At 43.5% G+C, this 27,413-nt stretch overlaps 1 protein-coding gene across 3 annotated transcripts in view; it reads right to left on the minus strand.

The window, feature by feature from the left end:
* Window positions 1-2,827: 2,827 nt before the first annotated feature.
* The window catches only part of LOC124027245 (voltage-dependent calcium channel subunit alpha-2/delta-4-like), a 40,522-nt gene continuing 15,936 nt past the window's right edge, over window positions 2,828-27,413 (minus strand). For 2 of the 3 annotated variants that reach the window (XM_046339706.1, XM_046339708.1), the window contains 9 exons: window positions 18,241-18,311; window positions 15,812-15,887; window positions 12,833-12,885; window positions 11,312-11,367; window positions 11,089-11,106; window positions 9,395-9,515; window positions 6,581-6,696; window positions 3,184-3,266; window positions 2,828-2,969 (listed from right to left, as the gene is read on the minus strand). In XM_046339706.1, the coding sequence (XP_046195662.1) occupies window positions 2,853-2,969; window positions 3,184-3,266; window positions 6,581-6,696; window positions 9,395-9,515; window positions 11,089-11,106; window positions 11,312-11,367; window positions 12,833-12,885; window positions 15,812-15,887; window positions 18,241-18,311 (711 nt within the window). In that variant the 3' untranslated portion in view covers window positions 2,828-2,852. The remainder of the gene's footprint in view (window positions 2,970-3,183; window positions 3,267-6,580; window positions 6,697-9,394; window positions 9,516-11,088; window positions 11,107-11,311; window positions 11,368-12,832; window positions 12,886-15,811; window positions 15,888-18,240; window positions 18,312-27,413) is intronic. The other variant, XM_046339707.1, reaches the window with a different exon arrangement.

Here is a 27,413-nt window from a genome sequence, read left to right on the forward strand (position 1 = left end):
CTAGTAGTCCATCACATTGTAACGTTGTTCCTTCTAACAGAATGGCTGTTCCACCTAGTAGTCCATCACATTGTAACGTTGTTCCTTCTAACAGAATGGCTGTTCCACCCTAGTAGTCCATCACATTGTAATGTTGTTCCTTCTAACAGACTGGCTGTTCCACCTAGTAGTCCATCACATTGTAACGTTGTTCCTTCTAACAGAATGGCTGTTCCACCTAGTAGTCCATCACATTGTAACGTTGTTCCTTCTAACAGAATGGCTGTTCCACCTAGTAGTCCATCACATTGTAACGTTGTTCCTTCTAACAGACTGGCTGTTCCACCTAGTAGTCCATCACATTGTAACGTTGTTCCTTCTAACAGAATGGCTGTTCCACCTAGTAGTCCATCACATTGTAACGTTGTTCCTTCTAACAGAATGGCTGTTCCACCTAGTAGTCCATCACATTGTAACGTTGTTCCTTCTAACAGACTGGCTGTTCCACCTAGTAGTCCATCACATTGTAACGTTGTTCCTTCTAACAGAATGGCTGTTCCACCTAGTAGTCCATCACATTGTAACGTTGTTCCTTCTAACAGAATGGCTGTTCCACCTAGTAGTCCATCACATTGTAACGTTGTTCCTTCTAACAGAATGGCTGTTCCACCTAGTAGTCCATCACATTGTAACGTTGTTCCTTCTAACAGAATGGCTGTTCCACCTAGTAGTCCATCACATTGTAACGTTGTTCCTTCTAACAGAATGGCTGTTCCACCTAGTAGTCCATCACATTGTAACGTTGTTCCTTCTAACAGAATGGCTGTTCCACCTAGTAGTCCATCACATTGTAACGTTGTTCCTTCTAACAGAATGGCTGTTCCACCTAGTAGTCCATCACATTGTAACGTTGTTCCTTCTAACAGAATGGCTGTTCCACCTAGTAGTCCATCACATTGTAACGTTGTTCCTTCTAACAGAATGGCTGTTCCACCTAGTAGTCCATCACAGAAGTAGGTGGTCAGTAATGGTTCTTGTTTTGCAGTAAGCCAACTTGGTCAATTGGTTTAGTAAGTTTTTAGGTTGCATATATGATATGTGACTTGAAGGTTTTTCCTGAAACAGTCCATCCATTTCCAACAGTGAAAACCCAGGCCACATTTAATAGTAGATACTTGATGTCAGTGTCTCCTGACCCCTCCTGTCTCAGCCTCCAGTATTTATGCTGCAGTAGTTTATGTGTCGGGGGGCTAGGGTCAGTTTGTTTATCTGGAGTACTTCTCCTGTCCTATTCAGGTGTCCTGTGTGAATCTAAGTGTGCGTTCTCTAATTCTCTCCTTCTCTCTTTCTTTCTCTCTCTCGGAGGACCTGAGCCCTAGGACCATGCCCCAGGACTACCTGACATGATGACTCCTTGCTGTCCCCAGTCCACCTGGCCATGCTGCTGCTCCAGTTTCAACTGGCCTGGGCCCTAGGACCATGTCTCAGGACTACCTGACATGAGGACTCCTTGCTGTCCCCAGTCCACCTGGCCATGCTCCTGCTCCAGTTTCAACTGTTCTGCCTTACTATTATTCAACCATGCTGGTCATTTATGAACATTTGAACATCTTGGCCACGTTCTGTTATAATCTCCACCCGGCACAGCCAGAAGAGGACTGGCCACCCCACATATGCTCTCTCTAATTCTCTCTTTCTTTCTTTCTCTCTCTCGGAGGACCTGAGCCCTAGGACCGTGCCCCAGGACTACCTGACATGATGGCTCCTTGCTGTCCCCAGTCCACCTGACTGTGCTGCTGCTCCAGTTTCAACTGTTCTGCCTTATTATTATTTGACCATGCTGGTCATTTATGAACATTTGAACATCTTGGTCATGTTCTGTTATAATCTCTACCCGGCACAGCCAGAAGAGGACTGGCCACCCCACATAGCCCGGTTCCTCTCTAGGTTTCTTCCTAGGTTTTGGCCTTTCTAGGGAGTTTTTCCTAGCCACCGTGCTTTTACACCTGCATTGTTTGCTGTTTGGGGTTTTAGGCTGGGTTTCTGTACAGCACTTTGAGATATCAGCTGATGTACGAAGGGCTATATAAATAAATTTGATTTGATTTGATTTGATGTGTTTGTGTTGCGTAGACCAAAGACTGATGAGTTATGAACAGAACAATGTGGAAGTTGAGTCCATTGTGTTCATCCATCCTTCAGCAGCCAGCCAGCCTCCAGTTGATTCATCACCATCCTGCAATGTCATATTTCAACCAGTAGGGGTCACTGATTCTACTATCTGAATTGTATCACTGTTCAAAGATGCCTCTTCCTTATCCAAGGTTCATCCTCCATTTCATGGCTTAAGGTAAACAGACAACACATGCATGAATCAGAGTATTATTTTATCAAAACCATTTATAAAACACATCATCCACAGACTGAGAGTCTTCCTTGGTCTTATTGTAAAGTCAAGTCCTTTGGAATCGTATTGGAGATACTGGATCTTTCCACGGTCAAATAAAGTATGTTTCCTTTTGCATAGAAACACTATAATGTTCTGTTATCAGACACTGAAGAAGAAGAAGAAACCAAAAAGCCCTTTCATGGTTTTAGAACGGTTGTCCAAAGAAGCACAACTTTGGTGGTTGAAAGACATCAAACATGAAGTCAACATCTCTCTGTGATTGTAAAGTCATCAAGCATGGAGTCAGTCAACAGCTTATTCCCCTCAGTCCATCAGTCCAAATGATCAATATCATAATTTTAGCTATATAGTCATATTGATTGATAAAGTTAACGCAAGCAGTAGCAGGCATGCTAAGATCAGGCATTCTGGAACATTCTAGAGATTTCCAGAGGGGGGTTTAGGCTAGGTAGCTGTCTGTCTGTCATCGGAAGACCAGCGTGGAGGCCTTGAGACAGGTGAAGGAGGCAGTGAGACAGGTGAGGAAGAGAGAGACAGACAGGTAGATCTGCGATGCATCTCCACACTCCTTGGCGTTTTCCTGAAATCAATCGTTAACACACAGTTAGCCAGTGGTATAATGATCACTACTTAATAAGGCCATTAAGTTCACATTTTTGATCTTAGAATAACAAAAACTCAGTTTGAAATGAAAGGAGCTATGAGAAAAGTACAACACATGTTCTCTTCTGATGGTAATCCATCCACTTGAAGTGAGGTTATTGGGAGTCAGTGGACCAATACGGGGTGCTGACCTGAGGGTGATAGGCGTGGCAGGACTCGGGTCTCCTACGGACCTTCTGAGATTTCATCCTGTCACACTTTACTGAGGCGTTATGTACACAGAGGTCAAGGGCACCAACACACGTAACAACAAGGAGTATATATGTTACAATACCAACACACTAAACAACAACAAGGAGTATCTATGTTACAATACCAACACACTAAACAACAAGGAGTATCTATGTTACAATACCAACACACGTAACAACAAGGAGTATCTATGTTACAATACCAACACACGTAACAACAACAACAAGGAGTATCTATGATACAATACCAACACACGTAACAACAAGGAGTATCTATGTTACAATACCAACACACATAACAACAACAACAAGGAGTATCTATGATACAATACCAACACACGTAACAACAAGGAGTATCTATGTTACAATACCAACACACGTAACAACAAGGAGTATATATGTGACAATACCAACACACTAAACAACAACAAGGAGTATCTATGTTACAATACCAACACACTAAACAACAACAAGGAGTATCTATGTTACAATACCAACACACTAAACAACAACAAGGAGTATCTATGATACAATACCAACACACGTAACAACAAGGAGTATCTATGTTACAATACCAACACACTAAACAACAACAAGGAGTATCTATGATACAATACCAACACACGTAACAACAAGGAGTATCTATGTTACAATACCAACACACTAAACAACAACAAGAGGTATCTATGTTACAATACCAACACACAAAACAACAACAAGGAGTATCTATTTTACAATACCAACACACGTAACAACAAGGAGTATATATGTTACAATACCAACACACTAAACAACAACAAGGAGTATCTATGTTACAATACCAACACACTAAACAACAACAAGGAGTATCTATGTTACAATACCAACACACTAAACAACAACAACAACAAGGAGTATCTATGTTACAATACCAACACACTAAACAACAACAAGGATTATCTATGATACAATACCAACACACTAAACAACAACAAGGAGTATCTATGTTACAATACCAACACACTAAACAACAACAAGGAGTATCTATGTTACAATACCAACACACTAAACAACAACAACAACAAGGAGTATCTATGTTACAATACCAACACACTAAACAACAACAAGGAGTATCTATGATACAATACCAATAACAACAAGGAGTATCTATGATACAATACCAACACACTAAACAACAACAACAACAAGGAGTATCTATGATACAATACCAACACACTAAACAACAACAAGGAGTATCTATGTTACAATACCAACACACGTAACAACAAGGAGTATCTATGATATAATACCAACACACTAAACAACAACAAGGAGTATATATGATACAATACCAACACACGTAACAACAACAACAAGAGTATCTATGATACAATACCAACACACTAAACAACAACAACAATACCAACACACGTAACAACAAGGAGTATCTATGATACAATACCAACACACTAAACAACAACAAGGAGTATCTATGTTACAATACCAACACACGTAACAACAAGGAGTATCTATGATATAATACTATAAACAACAACAAGGAGTATATGTTATACCAACACACTAAACAACAACAAGGAGTATCTATGTTACAATACCAACACACGTAACAACAAGGAGTGTTACAATACCAACACACGTAACAACAAGGAGTATCTGTTACAATACCAACACACTAAACAACAACAACAAGGAGTATCTATGCTACAATACCAACACACTAAACAACAACAACAAGGAGTATCTATGTTACAATACCAACACACGTAACAACAAGGAGTATCTGTTACAATACCAACACACTAAACAACAACAACACGGAGTATCTATGCTACAATACCAACACACGTAACAACAAGGAGTATGTATGATACAATACCAACACACTAAACAACAAGATATCTATGTTACAATACCAACACACTAAACAACAACAAGGAGTATCTATGTTACAATACCAACACACTAAACAACAACAACAACAAGGAGTATCTATGATACAATACCAACACACGTAACAACAAGGAGTATCTATCTTACAATACCAACACACGTAACAACAACAACAACAAGGAGCATCTATGTTACAATACCAACACACGAAACAACAACAAGTAGTATATATGATACAATACCAACACACTAAACAACAAGGAGTATCTATGTTACAATACCAACACACTAAACAACAACAAGGAGTATCTATGCTACAATACCAACACACTAAACAACAACAAGGAGTATCTATGTTACAATACCAACACACTAAACAACAACAAGGAGTATCTATGTTACAATACCAACACACTAAACAACAACAACAACAAGGAGTATCTATGATACAATACCAACATACGTAACAACAAGGAGTATCTATCTTACAATACCAACACACTAAACAACAACAACAACAACAAGGAGTATCTATGATACAATACCAACACACTAAACAACAACAAGGAGTATCTATATTACAATACCAACACACTAAACAACAACAACAACAACAAGGAGTATCTATGATACAATACCAACACACTAAACAACAACAAGGAGTATCTATGTTACAATACCAACACACTAAACAACAACAACAAGGAGTATCTATGTTACAATACCAACACACTAAACAACAACGAGTATCTATGTTACAATACCAACACATGTAACAACAACAACAACAAGGAGTATCTATGTTACAATACCAACACACTAAACAACAACAAGGAGTATCTATGTTACAATACCAACACACTAAACAACAACAAGGAGTATCTATGTTACAATACCAACACACTAAACAACAACTATGTTACAATACCAACACATGTAACAACAACAACAACAAGGAGTATCTAAACAACACACTAAACAACAACAAGGAGTATCTATGTTACAATACCAACACACTAAACAACAACAAGGAGTATCTATGTTACAATACCAACACACAAAACAACAACAACAAAAACAATAAGGAATATCTGTCCTCGCTCTCCTGTCCTCTCTCCCTCTCTCTCCCTCCCTCTCCCTCCCTCCCTCCCCCCAACACCTGCTATTTCGACCTCTGAATGCTCGGCTATGACCCTGCAGGTCATCTATGAGGAGAGTTTAGGAAGATACTGCTCCCCACAGCGTAAAACAGCAATTCATAACTGGTTGAAATGAACCATGTCTGAAATAAATATAATAAGAGAAGTGATTTGTCTGATTCATGACTAAGGAACTGCTTATTCATAGATATGAAATCCCATTTCCACAACACCATTATAATTATATCAATCACTGTCTGTGTCAGAGAGAGTGAACCAGTAAGATAGCTCTTCATGTTAAAGGATATATTTCACTTCCTTGGGTTCCATGGTGATAGCAGGGTACTGACGGGAACAGTCACAGTCTGCCTGTACCACCAACATCAGCAGGTTACTGTCTGGGACAGCCTGGGTTACAAACATCCTGCAACACACACACACACAACAGTTAACACACAGTCACAGAGATAGAGAGAGAGAGGGGTAGAGAGAGAGCGAGAGAGAGGGAGAGAGAGAGAGAGAGAGAGAGAGAGAGAGAGAGAGAGGGTAGAGAGAGAGGTAGAGCGAGAGAGAGAAGGCAATGGAATGGTTAGAATACCACTTGTATGAAACAATCAGGTAATCCAAGAAAAGACACTGCCATCATGGAAAGATAGAAATGTCTTCTTTACTATGTGACCAGCTCTCAGCAGGTCTCAGATATCTCTACACTAATACATTAGGACTAGAGAGCGAAAGAGAGAGAGAGAGAGAGAGAGAGAGAGAGAGACAGATGGACAGACAGAAGGACGGACAGACCTTTCTCTTTTCTAAAGACATTCAATTCAGCGTTGAAAAAGGTTTGTTTGTTCCACCTGAGAGAGTCTGACCACCAATCAGAGACCACTATGATGACACACCAAATGATGACCACCAATCAGAGACCACTATGATGACACACCAAATGATGACCACCAATCAGAGACCACTGTGATGACACACCAAATGATGACCAACAATCGGAGACCACTGTGATGACACACCAAATGATGACCACCAATCAGAGACCACTATGATGACACACCAAATGATGACCACCAATCAAAGACCACTGTGATGACACACCAAATGATGACCACCAATCAGAGACCACTATGATGACACACCAAATGATGACCACCAATCAGAGACCACAGTGATGACACACCAAATGATGACCAACAATCGGAGACCACTGTGATGACACACCAAATGATGACCACCAATCGGAGACCACTACGATGTCACACCAAATGATGACCACCAATCGGAGACCACTACGATGACACACCAAATGATGACCACCAATCAGAGACCACTGTGATGACACACCAAATGATGACCACCAATCAGAGACCACTGTGATGACACACCAAATGATGACCACCAATCGGAGACCACTGTGATGACACACCAAATGATGACCACCAATCGGAGACCACTACGATGTCACACCAAATGATGACCACCAATCGGAGACCACTGTGATGACACACCAAATGATGACCACCAATCAGAGACCACTGTGATGACACACCAAATGATGACAACCGTGATGACACACCAAATGATGACCACCAATCAGAGACCACTGTGATGACACACCAAATGATGACCACCAATCAGAGACCACTGTGATGACACACCAAATGATGACCACCAATCAGAGACCACTGTGATGACACACCAAATGATGACCACCAATCAGAGACCACTGTGATGACACACCAAATGATGACCACCAATCAGAGACCACTGTGATGACACACCAAATGATGACCACCAATCAGAGACCACTATGACGACACACCAAATGATGACCACCAATCAGAGACCACTGTGATGACACACCAAATGATGACCACCAATCAGAGACCACTGTGATGACACACCAAATGATGACCACCAATCAGAGACCACTATGACGACACACCAAATGATGACCACCAATCAGAGACCACTGTGATGACACACCAAATGATGACCACCAATCAGAGACCACTGTGACGACACACCAAATGCATTTGATGGATCCTTTTTGTCTTCTTCTAATTCCTCTTAAAGGGACAGTAATCCAAAAGTAATCAGATTACATGACTGAGTTTGTGTAATCCATAAATGTCATTATTGATCACAATTTTGGACAGGTAACTAGTAACTGTAACACACACTATATTACAAACAAACACGATGAAACACTGCCACCTAGTGTTCATTAAACAGCTTAGTGGTATGAACGGATGCACACTTCCACCATTCTATTGTCTGGTCGGTCCTTTAATCTATGGATTAATCTAAGATCCTAAATGAATGTGTAATCTCTGGATAAAGATAGAGTTTGAGTACGATAGTATATACAGTGTATGTTCATTTTGATTCACACACATCTCAATACAATGTCATTCCATGATGTGGAGAGTGTTTTTATTTTTTTACAACTGACTCGGAATCCCCATTCCCCTTTCATTAGACACTCATTATTTTAGTTATATCCCATTTCCACCAGATGGGGGCGCTGGAACACCTCAAACCGCTGTTCCCCATTTAGATGAAATTGAGATGACCTTTGCTGAACCCCTCAACAGAAACATTCCCTCCCTCCCTCCCTCCCTCCCCCTCCCTCCCTCCCTCCCCCTCCCTCCCTCCCTCCCTCCCTCCCTCCCTCCCTCCCTCCCTCCCTCCCTCCCTCCCTCCCTCCCTCCCTCCCTCCCTCCCTCCCTCCCTCTCCCTCTCCCTCCCTCCCTCTTCAGACTTGTGGCTGCCTGTCAGAAGAGACAGGAGTCATGGTTATGGATGGGATGACAGATACATGGAGGTAGAGAGATAAAGAGCTGATACGCAGAGACAGAAGATAATCTCAGGAAAAATAATAATCAGGAAGTGATTTACTCTAAGAGAGATTTCAGAGGACTGAGACTGTGTGACTCAAGCTGTGGGATTTATATAAAGAAGCCAAAGCTGTAGCTTCTGGAATTTGTATGATTGTTTTGTTTATATAAAATATATTTTCGTGCTTTTGTCATTTATATAAATGATGTTGTTAACTTTTTTTAAATGACAGAAAAAGTGTGTGTGTGTGTGCATGGCCGTGTGTGTGATCTTACTTCTGACAGCGTCCACACTTAATGAGGCTGTTGGTCTCCTTGATGGAGGGCTCGTAGACAAAGCTGGGGTACTCTGTGTCACACGGCTGCAGGATGTCTCCCTTCTTCTTCTGGGCCGACGCTGGGGACAGAGACAACCAATCACCACCACTCACGTACACACCTCCAGTCCTAATCCCTTACATTGTATGGCGAACATCATTATGTGAATTTTTTTTTACATGTATTTATTTAACTAGACAAGTCAGTTAAGAACAAATTATTATTTACAACGACGGCCTACCCCGGGCCAAACCTGGACGACGCTGTGGGCCAATTGTGCACCAACCCTATGAGAATCACGGCCGGATGTGATGCAGCCTGGATTCGAACCAGGGACTACAGTGACACTTTTTGTACTGAGATGCAGTGTCTTAGACCACTGAGCCACTCGGGAGCTCAACATGACTCGCATGCAACCCTTAACCCCTTCTCCGAACTCCATCCAGCCCATACACCTTGTTGGTTCGTTCACAATGACAAACACTGAAGGACTAGGAGCTAAGGGAAAGGACTAGGAGCTAAGGGAAAGGACTAGGAGATAAGGGAAAGGACTAGGAGATAAGGGAAAGGACTAGGAGATAAGGGAAAGGACTAGGAGATAAGGGAAAGGACTAGGAGCTAAGGGAAAGGACTAGGAGCTAAGGGAAGGGACTAGGAGCTAAGGGAAAGGACTAGGAGCTAAGGGAAAGGACTAGGAGCTAAGGGAAAGGACTAGGAGCTAAGGGAAAGGACTAGGAGCTAAGGGAAAGGACTAGGAGCTAAGGGAAAGGACTAGGAGCTAAGGGAAAGGACTAGGAGCTAAGGGAAAGGACTAGGAGCTAAGGGAAGGGACTAGGAGCTAAGGGAAAGGACTAGGAGCTAAGGGAAGGGACTAGGAGCTAAGGGAAAGGACTAGGAGCTAAGTGAAAGGACTAGGAGCTTAAGGGAAAGGACTAGGAGCTAAGGGAAAGGACTAGGAGCTAAGGGAAAGGACTAGGAGCTAAGGGAAAGGACTAGGAGCTAAGGGAAAGGACTAGGAGCTAAGGGAAGGGACTAGGACTAAGGGAAAGGACTAGGTAGCTAATGGAAGGGACTAGGCAGCTAAGGGAAAGGACTAGGGCTGGAAGGGAAAGGACTAGGAGCTAAGGGAAAGAACTGGGCCGTGTTTTGGACCAGACCACAGTGTATTTCCATGCAGAGATACCAGGCAGTCGTCACTGCATGGGACTGGAACAGGGTTTATAACAGATAGATTGTTCTAATAAGTGATGATAGAGTCTGTGTATATTACAGCTGTCATAACAGCATATCAACTCATGGAGATCGACATCTTAATGACTGTGGACAAGGATACACTTTCAAGATGTTGAATTATTTACTAGGTGTCATTACTGTGAATTTATCTGACCCTGATCAACTTTAAATAGATTATATAGATGACATAGATACAGTACATCCTCTGATCGTCTGTTGCCACACACGCACACACACACACACACGCACGCGCACACGCGCACACGCACACGCACACACGCACACACACACACACACACACACACACACACACACACACACACACACACACACACACACACACACACACGCACACACACACACACACACACGCACGCACGCACACACACACACAAGCACCCAATAGGTTGAATCTGTACCTTTGAAGCCAGGCTTGGCTGGGTGGGAGGAATGAGGTGGTGAGAATGATTGACAGGTGATGATGAGGATGATGATGATGGTGAACGAGACATGGGTGGGTGTGGTCAGGACAGGAGACAACATGAGACACAGATTGGGACATTGAAGCCAAACAGTGCAACACAACACACAGAAGCTGAATGAGATGAAGAGGAATGAATGCTCTTTACTGGACTGTGTTACCTTCAGCAAAGCGGTCAGAGTGCCAGAGACCACAGATGTTGAACTCCAGTAGAAACCTACAGAGAGGAAAGGAAAGGAAAGAAGATGAGTGAAAGAGAACGCGAGAGAGAGGGAGAGAAGGAGTGGAGAGAGGGAGAGAGGGAGAGAAGGAGTGGAGAGAGGGAGAGAGGGAGAGAAGGAGTGGAGAGAGGGAGAGAAGGAGTGGAGAGAGGGAGAGAAGGAGTGGAGAGAGGGAGAGAAGGAGTGGAGAGAGGGAGAGAAGGAGTGGAGAGAGGGAGAGAGGGAGAGAAGGAGTGGAGAGAGGGAGAGAGGGAGAGAAGGAGTGGAGAGAGGGAGAGAGGGAGAGAAGGAGTGGAGAGAGGGAGAGAGGGAGAGAAGGAGTGGAGAGAGGGAGAGAAGGAGTGGAGAGAGGGAGAGAAGGAGTGGAGAGAGGGAGAGAAGGAGTGGAGAGAGGGAGAGAGGGAGAGAAGGAGTGGAGAGAGGGAGAGAGGGAGAGAAGGAGTGGAGAGAGGGAGAGAAGGAGTGGAGAGAGGGAGAGAGGGAGAGAAGGAGTGGAGAGAGGGAGAGAGGGAGAGATGGAGTGGAGAGAGGGAGAGAAGGAGTGGAGAGAGGGAGAGAAGGAGTGATGAGAGAGGGAGAGAAGGAGTGGGAGAGAGGGAGAGAGGGAGAGAAGGAGTGGAGAGAGGGAGAGAGGGAGAGAAGGAGTGGGAATGAGGGAGAGAAGGGGTGATGGAGAGAGGGAGAGAGAGGGAGAGAAGGAGTGGAGAGAGGGAGAGAGGGAGATGAGAGAGGGAGAGAGGGAGAGAGGAGAGAGAAGAGTGGAGAGAGGGAGAGAGGGAGAGAAGGAGTGGAGAGAGGGAGAGAAGGAGTGGAGAGAGGGAGAGAGGAGAGAGGGAGAGAAGGAGAGGAGAGAAGGAGAGAGGGAGTGATGGAGAGAATGAGAGAGGGAGAGAAGGAGTGGAGAGAGGGAGAAGGAGTGATGGAACGAGGGATAGAGGGAGTGATGGAGAGAATGAGAGAGGGAGAGAAGGAGTGATGGAGAGAGGAAGAGAAGGAGTGATGGAGAGAGGGAGGGAAGGAGTGATGGGGAGAGGAAGAGAAAGAGTGATGGAGAGAGGGAGAGAAAGAGTGATGGAGAGAATGAGAGAGGGAGAGAAGGAGTGAAGGAGAGAGAGAGAGAGAAGGCGTGATGAGATAGAGGGAGAGAGGGAGGGGAGTGATGGAGAGAGGAGGAGAAGGAGTGATGGAGAGAGGGAGAGAAAGAGTGATGGAGAGAGGGAGAGAAAGAGTGATGGAGAGAGGGAGAGAAAGAGTGATGGAGAGAGGAAGAGAAGGGGTGATGGAGAGAGGGAGAGAAGGAGTGATGGAGAAAGGAAGAGAAGGGGTGATGGAGTGAAGGACAGAAGGAGAGGAGAGAGAGAGAGCCACACATACAGAACAAGTGAGAGTAAATTGTAATGGCTCTTGAGAATTAACTAGCTACCAGCAGCCAACGACCTCTGATCTCTCTGACACACTTACAGTAGGAAGTTGGTGAGGAACCACTTTAGAGCAGCCGCCAGACCATAGAAGGGCTGGAGAGAGGAGAGAGAGAGGGTGGAGGGAGAGAGGGAGAGAGAGAGGGAGGAGAGAGAGAGAGAAAGGGATGGGAGAGGGAGAGAAGAGAGAGAGAGAGAGAGAGAGAGGGGGTGAGGGAGAGCAATATAGAGATAGATCAGAGAAAATAATGAAGAAAGAGAGGGAGAGAGAGAGAGAAGAGAGAGATGGAGAGATGGAGTGAAGGAGATGAGAGCAAGACAGAACAAGAGAGAGAGAGAGAGGAGGGAGGGAGAGTAATATAGAGATAGATCAAGAAAATAATGAAGAAAGAGAGGGAGAGAGAGAGAGGAACCACTTTAGAGAGAGAGACCATAGAAGGGCTGTAGAGAGAGAGAGAGAGAGAGATGGCGAGCAAGACAGAGGGAGAGAGAGAGAGAGAGAGAGAGGGGGAGGGAGAGCAATATAGAGATAGATCAAGAAAATAATGAAGAAAGAGAGGGAGAGAGAGAGAGAGAGAGAGAGAGAGAGAGAGAGAGAGAGAGAGAGAGAGAGAGAGAGAGAGAGATGGCAAAGACAGAGGGAGAGAGAGAGAAACATTTGTCACGAAGTGCTTCACAGTGACCCAGTCTAAACTTCCAATGAGCATGCAGCCACACAGTATGCGAAAAAGAAAGATACACAACACAGAATGACTCTCAGAGAAACAAGAGGAAGTGGATTCAGTGCTGAGGGACGAGACGTCTGCGGTGAATAACCTCTCTTTTCTAATCACTGACACGAGGCATCAATTCACACCCACAGCATCTCCTACCAGAGCAGTAATCACTGACACGAGGCATCAATTCACACCCACAGCATCTCCTACCAGAGCAGTAATCACTGACACGAGGCATCAATTCACACCCACAGCATCTCCTACCAGAGCAGTAATCACTGACACGAGGCATCAATTCACACCCACAGCATCTCCTACCAGAGCAGTAATCAGTGACACGAGGCATCAATTCACACCCACAGCATCTCCTACCAGAGCAGTAATCAGTGGTGGAAATCTAATGACTAAAATATATACTTAAGTATCAAAAGTATTAAAAGTCTAAATCATTTCAAATGTATTATATTAAGCAAACCAGACAATACCAGACATTTCTTTTTTAACGGAGGGCCATTGGCACAGTCCAACATTTACAAGGGAAGAGTTTATGTTTAGTGAGTTGGCAGATCAGAGGCAGTAGGGACGACCAGGGATGTTCTCTGTTTAGTGAGTTGGCAGATCAGAGGCAGTAGGGACGACCAGGGATGTTCTCTGTTTAGTGAGTTGGCAGATCAGAGGCAGTAGGGACGACCAGGGATGTTCTCTGTTTAGTGAGTTGGCAGATCAGAGGCAGTAGGGACACCAGGGATGTTCTCTGTTTAGTGAGTTGGCAGATCAGAGGCAGTAGGGACGACCAGGAATGTTCTCTGTTTAGTGAGTTGGCAGATCAGAGGCAGTAGGGACGACCAGGGATGTTCTCTGTTTAGTGAGTTGGCAGATCAGAGGCAGTAGGGACGACCAGGGATGTTCTCTGTTTAGTGAGTTGGCAGATCAGAGGCAGTAGGGACGAACAGGGATGTTCTCTGTTTAGTGAGTTGGCAGATCAGAGGCAGTAGGGACGACCAGGGATGTTCTCTGTTTAGTGAGTTGGCAGATCAGAGGCAGTAGGGACGACCAGGGATGTTCTCTGTTTAGTGAGTTGGCAGATCAGAGGCAGTAGGGACGACCAGGGATGTTCTCTGTTTAGTGAGTTGGCAGATCAGAGGCAGTAGGGACGACCAGGAATGTTCTCTGTTTAGTGAGTTGGCAGATCAGAGGCAGTAGGGACGACCAGGGATGTTCTCTGTTTAGTGAGTTGGCAGATCAGAGGCAGTAGGGACGACCAGGGATGTTCTCTGTTTAGTGAGTTGGCAGATCAGAGGCAGTATGGACGACCAGGAATGTTCTCTGTTTAGTGAGTTGGCAGATCAGAGGCAGTAGGGACGACCAGGGATGTTCTCTGTTTAGTGAGTTGGCAGATCAGAGGCAGTAGGGACGACCAGGGATGTTCTCTGTTTAGTGAGTTGGCAGATCAGAGGCAGTAGGGACGACCAGGGATGTTCTCTGTTTAGTGAGTTGGCAGATCAGAGGCAGTAGGGACGACCAGGGATGTTCTCTGTTTAGTGAGTTGGCAGATCAGAGGCAGTAGGGACGACCAGGGATGTTCTCTGTTTAGTGAGTTGGCAGATCAGAGGCAGTAGGGACGACCAGGAATGTTCTCTGTTTAGTGAGTTGGCAGATCAGAGGCAGTAGGGACGACCAGGAATGTTCTCTGTTTAGTGAGTTGGCAGATCAGAGGCAGTAGGGACGACCAGGGATGTTCTCTGTTTAGTGAGTTGGCAGATCAGAGGCAGTAGGGACGACCAGGGATGTTCTCTGTTTAGTGAGTTGGCAGATCAGAGGCAGTAGGGACGACCAGGGATGTTCTCTGTTTAGTGAGTTGGCAGATCAGAGGCAGTAGGGACGACCAGGGATGTTCTCTGTTTAGTTAGTGAGCAGATCAGAGGCAGTAGGGACGACCAGGGATGTTCTCTTGAATTTGACATTTTCCTGTCCTGCTAAGCATTCAATATGTAACTAGAACTTTTGGGTGCCAGGGAAAATGTATGAGGTAAAAAATACATTATTTTCTTTAGGAATGTAGTAAAGTACAGATACCCTAAAACACACACACACATTATTCAGACAAACACACACACACACACACACACACACACACACACACACACACACACACACACACACACACACACACACACACACACACACACACACACACACACACACACACACACACACACACACACACACACACACACACACACACACACACACACACAGTATTCAGACAAACACACACAGAGACTGTTGTTTACATGTTTACTCACACTAAGAAGGGGTCTGGCGCTGCTGGCAGAATGTCCTCCCATCTTACACATGGCCTGATAGTCGTACAGAGATACCCTGAAGACACACACACAGAGAGACGCACAGAAACAGGTTGCGTAATATCCTCTAAAATCAAGCATCATTTCTTTGAACTGTTATAGAGCATCACTTCATTCAGGAGTGTTTCTACATCAGAGACACAGCTGAAAGGTCCTCAACGCAGCTAGATGAAGACAGAGATGGGGATGTCCCCAATGTCACCCTACTGCCTATGGGCCCTGGTCAAAAGTAGTGCACTATAAAGGGAATAGGGTGTACAGTAGATGTAAAAGAAACCCGAGCCAGCCAATCAAATCAAAGGGCTAACCCTGTGATGACACACAGTCTAGTATGTTACACTAATAACCACACACAGATATAGAACACGCAACATGACAAGGGTGTTACAACGTAAAGCAGTTTGAGACCTAAAATTACAGTAAAAGGTATTATCATGAGATATAGAACAGTACAAGGTATTATCATGAGATATAGATCAGTTAAAGGTATTATCATGAGATATAGAACAGTTAAAGGTATTATCATGAGATATAGAACAGTTAAAGGTATTATCATGAGACAGATATAGAACAGTAAAAGGTATTATTATGAGATATAGAACAGTTAAAGGTATTATCATGAGATATAGAACAGTTAAAGGTATTATCATGAGATATAGAACAGTTAAAGGTATTATCATGAGATATAGAACAGTTAAAGTTATTATCATGAGATATAGAACAGTTAAAGGTATTATCATGAGATATAGAACAGTTAAAGGTATTATCATGAGATATAGAACAGTTAAAGGTATTATCATGAGATATAGAACAGTTAAAGGTATTATCATGAGATATAGAACAGTTAAAGGTATTATCATGAGAAATAGAACAGTTAAAGGTATTATCATGAGATATAGAACAGTTAAAGGTATTATCATGAGAGATATAGAACAGTTAAAGGTATTATCATGAGATATAGAACAGTTAAAGGTATTATCATGAGATATAGAACAGTTAAAGGTATTATCATGAGATATAGAACAGTTAAAGGTATTATCATGAGATATAGAACAGTAAAATGTATAAATATTTAGAGAACTCTGTGATAGAAAGCAGTTAAGCACACGGTATTATCCCTGATTGTGAGATATTTTGGCGAGAACATACTCTGCTACCATCTAGCAGATGGAGACGGATAGAAGCTGTTTATCTCCATCACTAGCTGGCTACAGCCCAGGACTTTAGAGACTGCTGCCTCATGTATATAGAGCCATTGAATACTGGTCACTAACAATGTTTAGAACTTCATATGTTAACTGTATTCTAGTTCATTATATAACTACTGCTGTCCACTTCATAAGGTGAATGCACCAATTTGTTAAAGGATAAGAGCGTCTGCTAAATGACTTAAATGTAAATGTAAATGTAATATAGAACAGTAAAATGTATTATCATGAGATATTGAACAGTTAAAGGTATTATCATGAGAGAGATATAGAACAGTTAAAGGTATTATCATGAGATATAGAACAGTTAAAGGTATTATCATGAGATATAGAACAGTTAAAGGTATTATCATGAGATATAGAACAGTTAAAGGTATTATCATGAGATATAGAACAGTAAAATGTATTATCATGAGATATAGAACAGTTAAAGGTATTATCATGAGATATAGAACATTTAAAGGTATTATCATGAGAGAGATATAGAACAGTTAAAGGTATTATCATGAGATATAGAACAGTAAAATGTATTATCATGAGATATAGAACAGTTAAAGGTATTATCATGAGATATAGAACAGTTAAAGGTATTATCATGAGATATAGAACAGTTAAAGGTATTATCATGAGAGATATAGAACAGTTAAAGGTATTATCATGAGATATAGATCAGTTAAAGGTATTATCATGAGATATAGAACAGTTAAAGGTATTATCATGAGATATAGAACAGTTAAAGGTATTATCATGAGAGAGATATAGAACAGTTAAAGGTATTATCATGAGATATAGAACAGTAATAGGTATTATCATGAGATATAGAACAGTAAAATGTATTATCATGAGATATAGAACAGTAAAATGTATTATCATGAGATATAGAACAGTTAAAGGTATTATCATGAGATATAGAACAGTTAAAGGTATTATCATGAGATATAGACCAGTTAAAGGTATTATCATGAGATATAGAACAGTTAAAGGTATTATCATGAGATATAGAATAGTTAAAGGTATTATCATGAGATATAGAACAGTTAAAGGTATTATCATGAGATATAGAACAGTTAAAGGTATTATCATGAGATATAGAACAGTTAAAGGTATTATCATGAGACAGATATAGAACAGTTAAAGGTATTATCATGACTATTGTCTTACCTTTTGAACATGGCCATCTTGATAAGGCGTGCCATCACTGAGCCGTCAACTTCTCCAAAGAACCTCCCCACCTAGAGACAGACCGACAGACAGGAGAAGACCACACTGTCTTTACAATGACACCATTAACACTGTCATACACACTGTTTTTGACAGCATAGTAAATGTAACACACACTACCACATTATATAATACACTACAATATTATATAATACACTACCACATTATATAATACACATACACTACCACATTATATAATACACTACCACATTATATAATACACTACCACATTATATAATACACTACCACATTATATAATACACTACCACATTATATAATACACATACACTACCACATTATATAATACACTATCACATTATATAATACACTACCACATTATATAATACACTACCACATTATATAATACACATACACTACCACATTATATAATACACTACCACATTATATAATACACTACCACATTATATAATACACTACCACATTATATAATACACTACCACATTATATAATACACTATCACATTATATAATACACTACCACATTATATAATACACTACCACATTATATAATACACACTACCACATTATATAATACACTATCACATTATATAATACACATACACTATCACATTATATAATACACTACCACATTATATAATACACTACCACATTATATAATACACTACCACATTATATAATACACATACACTACACATTATATAATACACTATCACATTATATAATACACTATCACATTATATAATACACTACCACATTATATAATACACTACCACATTATATAATACACATACACTACCACATTATATAATACACTACCACATTATATAATACACTACCACATTATATAATACACTACCACATTATATAATACACTACCACATTATATAGTACACTATCACATTATATAGTACACTACCACATTATATAATACACTACCACATTATATAATACACATACACTACCACATTATATAATACACTACCACATTATATAATACACTACCACATTATATAATACACTACCACATTATATAATACACTACCACATTATATAGTACACTATCACATTATATAGTACACTACCACATTATATAATACACTACCACATTATATAATACACTACCACATTATATAATACACTATCACATTATATAATACACTACCACATTATATAATACACTACCACATTATATAATACACTACCACATTATATAATACACTACCACATTATATAATACACATACACTACCACATTATATAATACACTACCACATTATATAATACACTACCACATTATATAATACACTACCACATTATATAATACACTACCACATTATATAATACACTACCACATTATATAATACACATACACTACCACATTATATAATACACTACCACATTATATAATACACTACCACATTATATAATACACTACCACATTATATAATACACTACCACATTATATAATACACTACCACATTATATAATACACTACCACATTATATAATACACATACACTACCACATTATATAATACACTACCACATTATATAATACACTACCACATTATATAATACACATACACTACCACATTATATAATACACTACCACATTATATAATACACTACCACATTATATAATACACTACCACATTATATAATACACTACCACATTATATAATACACTACCACATTATATAATACACTATCACATTATATAATACACTACCACATTATATAATACACTACCACATTATATAATACACTATCACATTATATAATACAACACCACATTATATAATACACTATCACATTATATAATATACTACCACAGTATATAATACACTACCACATTATATAATACACATACACTATCACATTATATAATACACATACACTACCACATTATATAATACACTATCACATTATATAATACACTACCACATTATATAATACACTACCACATTATATAATACACTACCACATTATATAATACACTACCACATTATATAATACACTACCACATTATATAATACACTACCACATTATATAATACACTACCACATTATATAGTACACTACCACATTATATAGTACACTACCACATTATATAATACACTACCACATTATATAATACACTACCACATTATATAGTACACTACCACATTATATAGTACACTACCACATTTACTATAATCCTCATCTGTTTAACAGTGGTTTATACCCTCCCTCCCTCCGTCCCTCCCTCCGTCCCTCCCTCCAATCATAGGAAGTTGTCCTTTCACCTCATTTGGCAAAGTGGAAAACAACAAATATCTTTCCCCCATTCCCCTCTTCCTTCTCCTCCACCTCTCCCTCTACCTCTCCCTCTTTCTCTACACTCTCCCTCTACCTCTCTCTACCTCTCCCTCACTCTCACTCTACCTCTCCCTCTCTCTCTACCTCTCCCTCTCTCTCTACCTCTCCCTCTCTCTCTACCTCTCCCTCTCTCTCTACCTCTCCCTCTCTCTCTACCTCTCCCTCTCCCTCCACCTCTCCCTCTCTCTCTACCTCTCCCTCTCTCCCTACCTCTTCCTTCTCCTCCACCTCTCTCTACCTCTCTCTCTCTCTCTCTACCTCTCCCTCTCTCTCTACCTCTTCCTTCTCCTCCACCTCTCCCTCTCTCTCTACCTCTCCCTCACTCTCTCAACCTCTCCCTCTCTCTCTACCTCTCCCTCTCTCTCTCCACCTCTCCCTCTCTCTCTACCTCTTCCTCTCCACCTCTCCCTCTATCTCCACCTATCCCTCTCTCTCTACCCCTACCTCTCTATTTCCACCTCTCCTCCACCTCTCCCTCTACCTCTCCCTCTCTCCACTCCCTCTCTCTCCACCTCTCTCTCTACCTCTCCCTCTCTCTCTACCTCTCCATCTCTCTCTCTCCCTCTCTCTTTACCTCTCCCTCTCTCTCCACCTCTCCTCCACCTCTCCCTCTCTCTCCACCTCTTCCTCTCTCTCCCTCTCCACCTCTCCCTCTCTCTCTACCTCTCCACCTCTCCCTCTCTCTCTACCTCTCCACCTCTCCCTCTCTCTCTACCTCTCTCTCTATCTCTCTCTCTCTCTCTCTCTCTCTCTCTCTCTCTCTCTCTCTACCTCTCCTTCTCCTCTACCTCTCACTCATTCTCGCCACCTCTCCCTCTCTCTCTACCTCTCCCTCTCTCTCTCCACCTCTCCCTCTCTCTCTACCTCTTCCTCTCTCTCTCCATCTCTCCCTCTCTCTCTACCTCCACCTCTCCCTACCTCTCTATCTCCACCTCTCCTCCACCTCTCCCTCCACCTCTCCCTCTCTCTCTACCTCTCCCTCTCTCTCTACCTCTCCCTCTCTCTCTACCTCTCCCTCTCTCTCTCTCTACCTCTCCCTCTCTCTCTACCTCTCCCTCTCTCTACCTCTCCCTCTCTCTCTCCACTCCCTCTCTCTCCACCTCTCTCTCTACCTCTCCCTTTCTCTCTACCTCTCCCTCTCTCTCTCCATCTCTCCTCCACCTCTCCCTCTCTCTCTCTCCACCTCTCCTCCACCTCTCCCTCTCTCTCCACCTCTCCCTCTACCTCTCCCTCTACCTCTCCCTCTCTCTCTCCACCTCTCCTCCACCTCTCCTCCACCTCTCCTCCACCTCTCCTCCACCTCTCCTCCACCTCTACCTCTCTCTCTCCACCTCTCCTCCACCTCTCCCTCTACCTCTCCCCCTCTCTCTACCTCTCCCTCTCTCTCTACCTCTCCCTCTCTCTCTACCTCTCCCTCTCCCTCTACCTCTCCCCCTCTCCTCTCCCTCTCCCTCTCTCTCCCCTCTCTACCTCTCCCTCTCTACCTCTCCCTCTCTCTCTACCTCTCCCTCTCCCTCTACCTCTCCCCCTCTCTCTACCTCTCCCTCTCTCTCTACCTCTCCCTCTCTCTCTACCTCTCCCTCTCTCTCTACCTCTCCCTCTCTCTCTACCTCTCCCTCTCTCTCTACATCTCCCTCTCTCTCTACATCTCCCTCTCCCTCTACCTCTCCCCCTCTCTCTACCTCTCCCTCTCTCTCTACCTCTCCCTCTCTCTCTACCTCTCCCTCTCTCTCTACCTCTCCCTCTCTCTCTACATCTCCCTCTCTCTCTACATCTCCCTCTCTCTCTACCTCTCCCTCTCTCTCTACCTCTCCCTCTCTCTCTACCTCTCCCTCTCTCTCTCTACCTCTCCCTCTCTCTCTACATCTCCCTCTCTCTCTTACCTCTCCCTCTCTCTCTACCTCTCCCTCTCTCTCTCTACCTCTCCCTCTCTCTCTACCTCTCCCTCTCTCTCTACCTCTCCCTCTCTCTCTACCTCTCCCTCTCTCTCTACCTCTCCCTCTCTCTCTACCTCTACCTCTCTCTCTACCTCTACCTCTCTCTCTACCTCTCCCTCTCTCTCTACATCTCCCTCTCTCTCTACCTCTCCCTCTCTCTCTACATCTCCCTCTCTCTCTACCTCTACCTCTCTCTCTACCTCTCCCTCTCTCTACATCTCCCTCTCTCTCTACCTCTCCCTCTCTCTCTACCTCTCCCTCTCTCTCTACCTCTCCCTCTCTCTCTACCTCTCCCTCTCTCTCTACCTCTACCTCTCTCTCCACCTCTCCCTCTCTCTCTACCTCTCCCTCTCTCTCTACCTCTCCCTCTCTCTCCACCTCTCCCTCTCTCTCTACCTCTCCCTCTCTCCACCTCTTCTCCTCCAGTGAAGTTCCCATCTAGTCCACCGTACAAGTTCAATTATTCATTGTAATGCAGCCAGGCTGTTTTGTACTGTTTTGCTTGGTTGAGTGGTTGATTTCTCACTGGCATGTCACCTGTACTGTATTGCAGTGATCTGGGTAGAGGTAGAGGTAGAGGTTAGGAGTATGGAGGACAGCTCATCAGCTGGGTAGAGGTGTGGAGGTTAGGAGTATGGAGGACAGCTCATCAGCTGGGTAGAGGTAGAGGTAGAGGTTAGGTGTATAGAGGACAGCTCATCAGCTGGGTAGAGGTAGAGGTAGAGGTTAGGTGTATAGAGGACAGCTCATCAGCTGGGTAGAGGTAGAGGTAGAGGTTAGGTGTATAGAGGACAGCTCATCAGCTGGGTAGAGGTAGAGGTGTGTAGGTTAGGTGTATAGAAGACAGCTCATCAGCTGGGTAGAGGTAGAGGTGTGGCGGTTAGGAGTATGGAGGACAGCTCATCAGCTGGGTAGAGGTAGAGGTTAGGTGTATAGAGGACAGCTCATCAGCTGGGTAGAGGAATAGGTAGAGGTAGAGGTTAGGAGTATAGAGGACAGCTCATCAGCTGGGTAGAGGTAGAGGTAGAGGTTAGGTGTATAGAGGACAGCTCATCAGCTGGGTAGAGGAATAGGTAGAGGTAGAGGTTAGGAGTATGGAGGACAGCTCATCAGCTGGGTAGAGGTAGAGGTAGAGGTAGAGGTTAGGTGTATAGAGGACAGCTCATCAGCTGGGTAGAGGTAGAGGTGTGGCGGTTAGGTGTATAGAGGACAGCTCATCAGCTGGGTAGAGGTAGAGGTGTGGCGGTTAGGAGTATGGAGGACAGCTCATCAGCTGGGTAGAGGTAGAGGTAGAGGTTAGGTGTATAGAGGACAGCTCATCAGCTGGGTAGAGGAATAGGTAGAGGTAGAGGTTAGGAGTATGGAGGACAGCTCATCAGCTGGGTAGAGGTAGAGGTGTGGAGGTCAGGTGTATAGAGGACAGCTCATCAGTTGGGTAGAGGTAGAGATAGAGGTAGAGGTGTGGAGGTCAGGTGTATAAAGGACAGCTCATCAGCTGGGTAGAGGTAGAGGTAGAGGTTAGGTGTATAGAGGACAGCTCATCAGCTGGGTAGAGGTAGAGGTGTGGAGGTAGAGGTAGAGGTAGAAGTAGAGGTAGAGGTAGAGGTCAGGTGTATAGAGGACAGCTCATCAGCTGGGTAGAGGTAGATGTAGATGTAGAGGTTAGGAGTATAGAGGACAGCTCATCAGCTGGGTAGAGGTAGAGGTAGAGGTTAGGTGTATAGAGGACAGCTCATCAGCTGGGTAGAGGAATAGGTAGAGGTAGAGGTTAGGAGTATGGAGGACAGCTCATCAGCTGGGTAGAGGTAGAGGTAGAGGTAGAGGTTAGGTGTATAGAGGACAGCTCATCACCTGGGTAGAGGTAGAGGTGTGGCGGTTAGGTGTATAGAGGACAGCTCATCAGCTGGGTAGAGGTAGAGGTGTGGCGGTTAGGAGTATGGAGGACAGCTCATCAGCTGGGTAGAGGTAGAGGTAGAGGTTAGGTGTATAGAGGACAGCTCATCAGCTGGGTAGAGGAATAGGTAGAGGTAGAGGTTAGGAGTATGGAGGACAGCTCATCAGCTGGGTAGAGGTAGAGGTGTGGAGGTCAGGTGTATAGAGGACAGCTCATCAGTTGGGTAGAGGTAGAGATAGAGGTAGAGGTGTGGAGGTCAGGTGTATAAAGGACAGCTCATCAGCTGGGTAGAGGTAGAGGTAGAGGTTAGGTGTATAGAGGACAGCTCATCAGCTGGGTAGAGGTAGAGGTGTGGAGGTAGAGGTAGAGGTAGAAGTAGAGGTAGAGGTAGAGGTCAGGTGTATAGAGGACAGCTCATCAGCTGGGTAGAGGTAGATGTAGATGTAGAGGTTAGGCGTATAGAGGACAGCTCATCAGCTTTGTAGAGGTAGAGGTTAGGTGTATAGAGGACAGCTCATCAGCTGGGTAGAGGTAGAGGTTAGTTGTATAGAGGACAGCTCATCAGCTGGTTAGAGGTAGAGGTTAGGTGTATAGAGGACAGTTCATCAGCTGGGTAGAGGAAGAGCTTAGGTGTATAGAGGACAGCTCATCAGCTGGGTAGAGGTAGAGGTAGAGGTTAGGTGTGTAGAGGACAGCTAGTGTTTGAGTGACCGTAGCCGTCTCTCCTCTACTAGCCTGCGGTGGACTCTGCTCCACTATTCTACTACCTCTGAGGATTTGTGTTGGGTTCTAGGGCTTTCAGTTTACGAGGACATTTTATTTGAAGGACTCGCAAAGTCGTAAAGGAGCAGTCTATACTCATTGAGACCTTTTTGCTAAGTAAGATCTCCGGCAGTGTACCATGGGATGTAATGTCCAGTGTGAATGAATGGGTTTGATCTGGGTCATCTGGGTATCACAAGACTGTGTTAGCCCACTGAGCTAAATACTCTTGTTAGCCCACTGAGCTAAAGACTGTGTTAGCCACTGAGCTAAAGACTGTGTTAGCCACTGAGCTAAAGACTGTGTTAGCCCACTGAGCTAAATACTCTTGTTAGCCCACTGAGCTAAATACTGTGTTAGCCACTGAGCTAAAGACTGTGTTAGCCCACTGAGCTAAATAATCTTGTTAGCCCACTGAACTAAAGACTGTGTTAGCCACTGAGCTAAAGACTGTGTTAGCCACTGAGCTAAAGACTGTGTTAGCACACTGAGCTAAAGACTGTGTTAGCACACTGAGCTAAAGACTGTGTTAGCACACTGAGCTAAAGACTGTGTTAGCCCACTGAGCTAAATACTTGTGTTAGCCCACTGAGCTAAAGACTGTGTTAGCCCACCGAGCTAAATACTGTGTTAGCCCACCGAGCTAAATACTCTTGTTAGCCCACTGAGCTAAAGACTGTGTTAGCCCACTGAGCTAAAGACTCTTGTTAGCCCACTGAGCTAAAGACTGCGTTAGCCCACTGAGCTAAAGACTCTTGTTAGCCCACCGAGCTAAATACTGTGTTAGCCCACCGAGCTAAAGACTCTTGTTAGCCCACTGAGCTAAAGACTGCGTTAGCCCACTGAGCTAAAGACTGTGTTAGCACACTGAGCTAAAGACTGTGTTAGCCCACTGAGCTAAATACTTGTGTTAGCCCACTGAGCTAAAGACTGTGTTAGCCCACCGAGCTAAATACTGTGTTAGCCCACCGAGCTAAATACTCTTGTTAGCCCACTGAGCTAAAGACTGTGTTAGCCCACTGAGCTAAAGACTCTTGTTAGCCCACTGAGCTAAAGACTGCGTTAGCCCACTGAGCTAAAGACTCTTGTTAGCCCACCGAGCTAAATACTGTGTTAGCCCACCGAGCTAAAGACTCTTGTTAGCCCACTGAGCTAAAGACTGCGTTAGCCCACTGAGCTAAAGACTGTGTTAGCACACTGAGCTAAAGACTGTGTTAGCCCACTGAGCTAAATACTTGTGTTAGCCCACTGAGCTAAAGACTGTGTTAGCCCACCGAGCTAAATACTGTGTTAGCCCACCGAGCTAAATACTCTTGTTAGCCCACTGAGCTAAAGACTGTGTTAGCCCACTGAGCTAAAGACTCTTGTTAGCCCACTGAGCTAAAGACTGCGTTAGCCCACTGAGCTAAAGACTCTTGTTAGCCCACCGAGCTAAATACTGTGTTAGCCCACCGAGCTAAAGACTCTTGTTAGCCCACTGAGCTAAAGACTGCGTTAGCCCACTCGTACGTTCATTCATCATTTTATTTGTCATTTTACACTACAGTTTGTGTCTCTGTCTGTCTGTCTGTGTGTGTGTGTGTGTGTGTGTGTGTGTGTGTGTGTGTGTGTGTGTGTGTGTGTAGTGCCTGCGCGTGCTTCAATTTAGGTATGTGGGGATAGACTGTTTCCTGTGACCTATTTTAGTCTGTGTCTGTTTCCCTGTGTCTGTGTGTCTGTGTGTCTGTGTGTGTGTGTGTGTCTGTGTGTGTGTGTCTGTGTGTGTGTGTCTGTGTGTGTGTGCCTGCAGAGGTGCTTCAATTTAGGTATGTGGGGATAGACTGTTTCCTGTGACCTATTTTAGTTTTAAGGAAGTACTGCTCAAACACAAGTTGAAATAGGCTCATATTTGTCCTGTTTTCCACATATTCAGTGTGAGGTTAAATGGAAATGTGTTTTCTGCACAATCCCAGTCTACCTGAGACACCCTCAGAGAGTGGGGTCACAGCCAGCCAATATTGATGGCCCTGGAACAATTAGGGTTAAGTGCCTTGCAGATCGACAGGCTCAGGAACCTTTCGGTTACTGGCTCAACACTCTAGCAACTGGGCTACCTGCCGCCCCCACACTGATACAATATGAACTGAGACAGTTGGCTACAATCACTCCCCCCACACTGATAAAATATGAACTGAGACAGTTGGCT

This window comes from Oncorhynchus gorbuscha, unplaced genomic scaffold (genome assembly GCF_021184085.1).
Source record: "Oncorhynchus gorbuscha isolate QuinsamMale2020 ecotype Even-year unplaced genomic scaffold, OgorEven_v1.0 Un_scaffold_3035, whole genome shotgun sequence".
Lineage (NCBI taxonomy): Eukaryota > Metazoa > Chordata > Actinopteri > Salmoniformes > Salmonidae > Oncorhynchus > Oncorhynchus gorbuscha.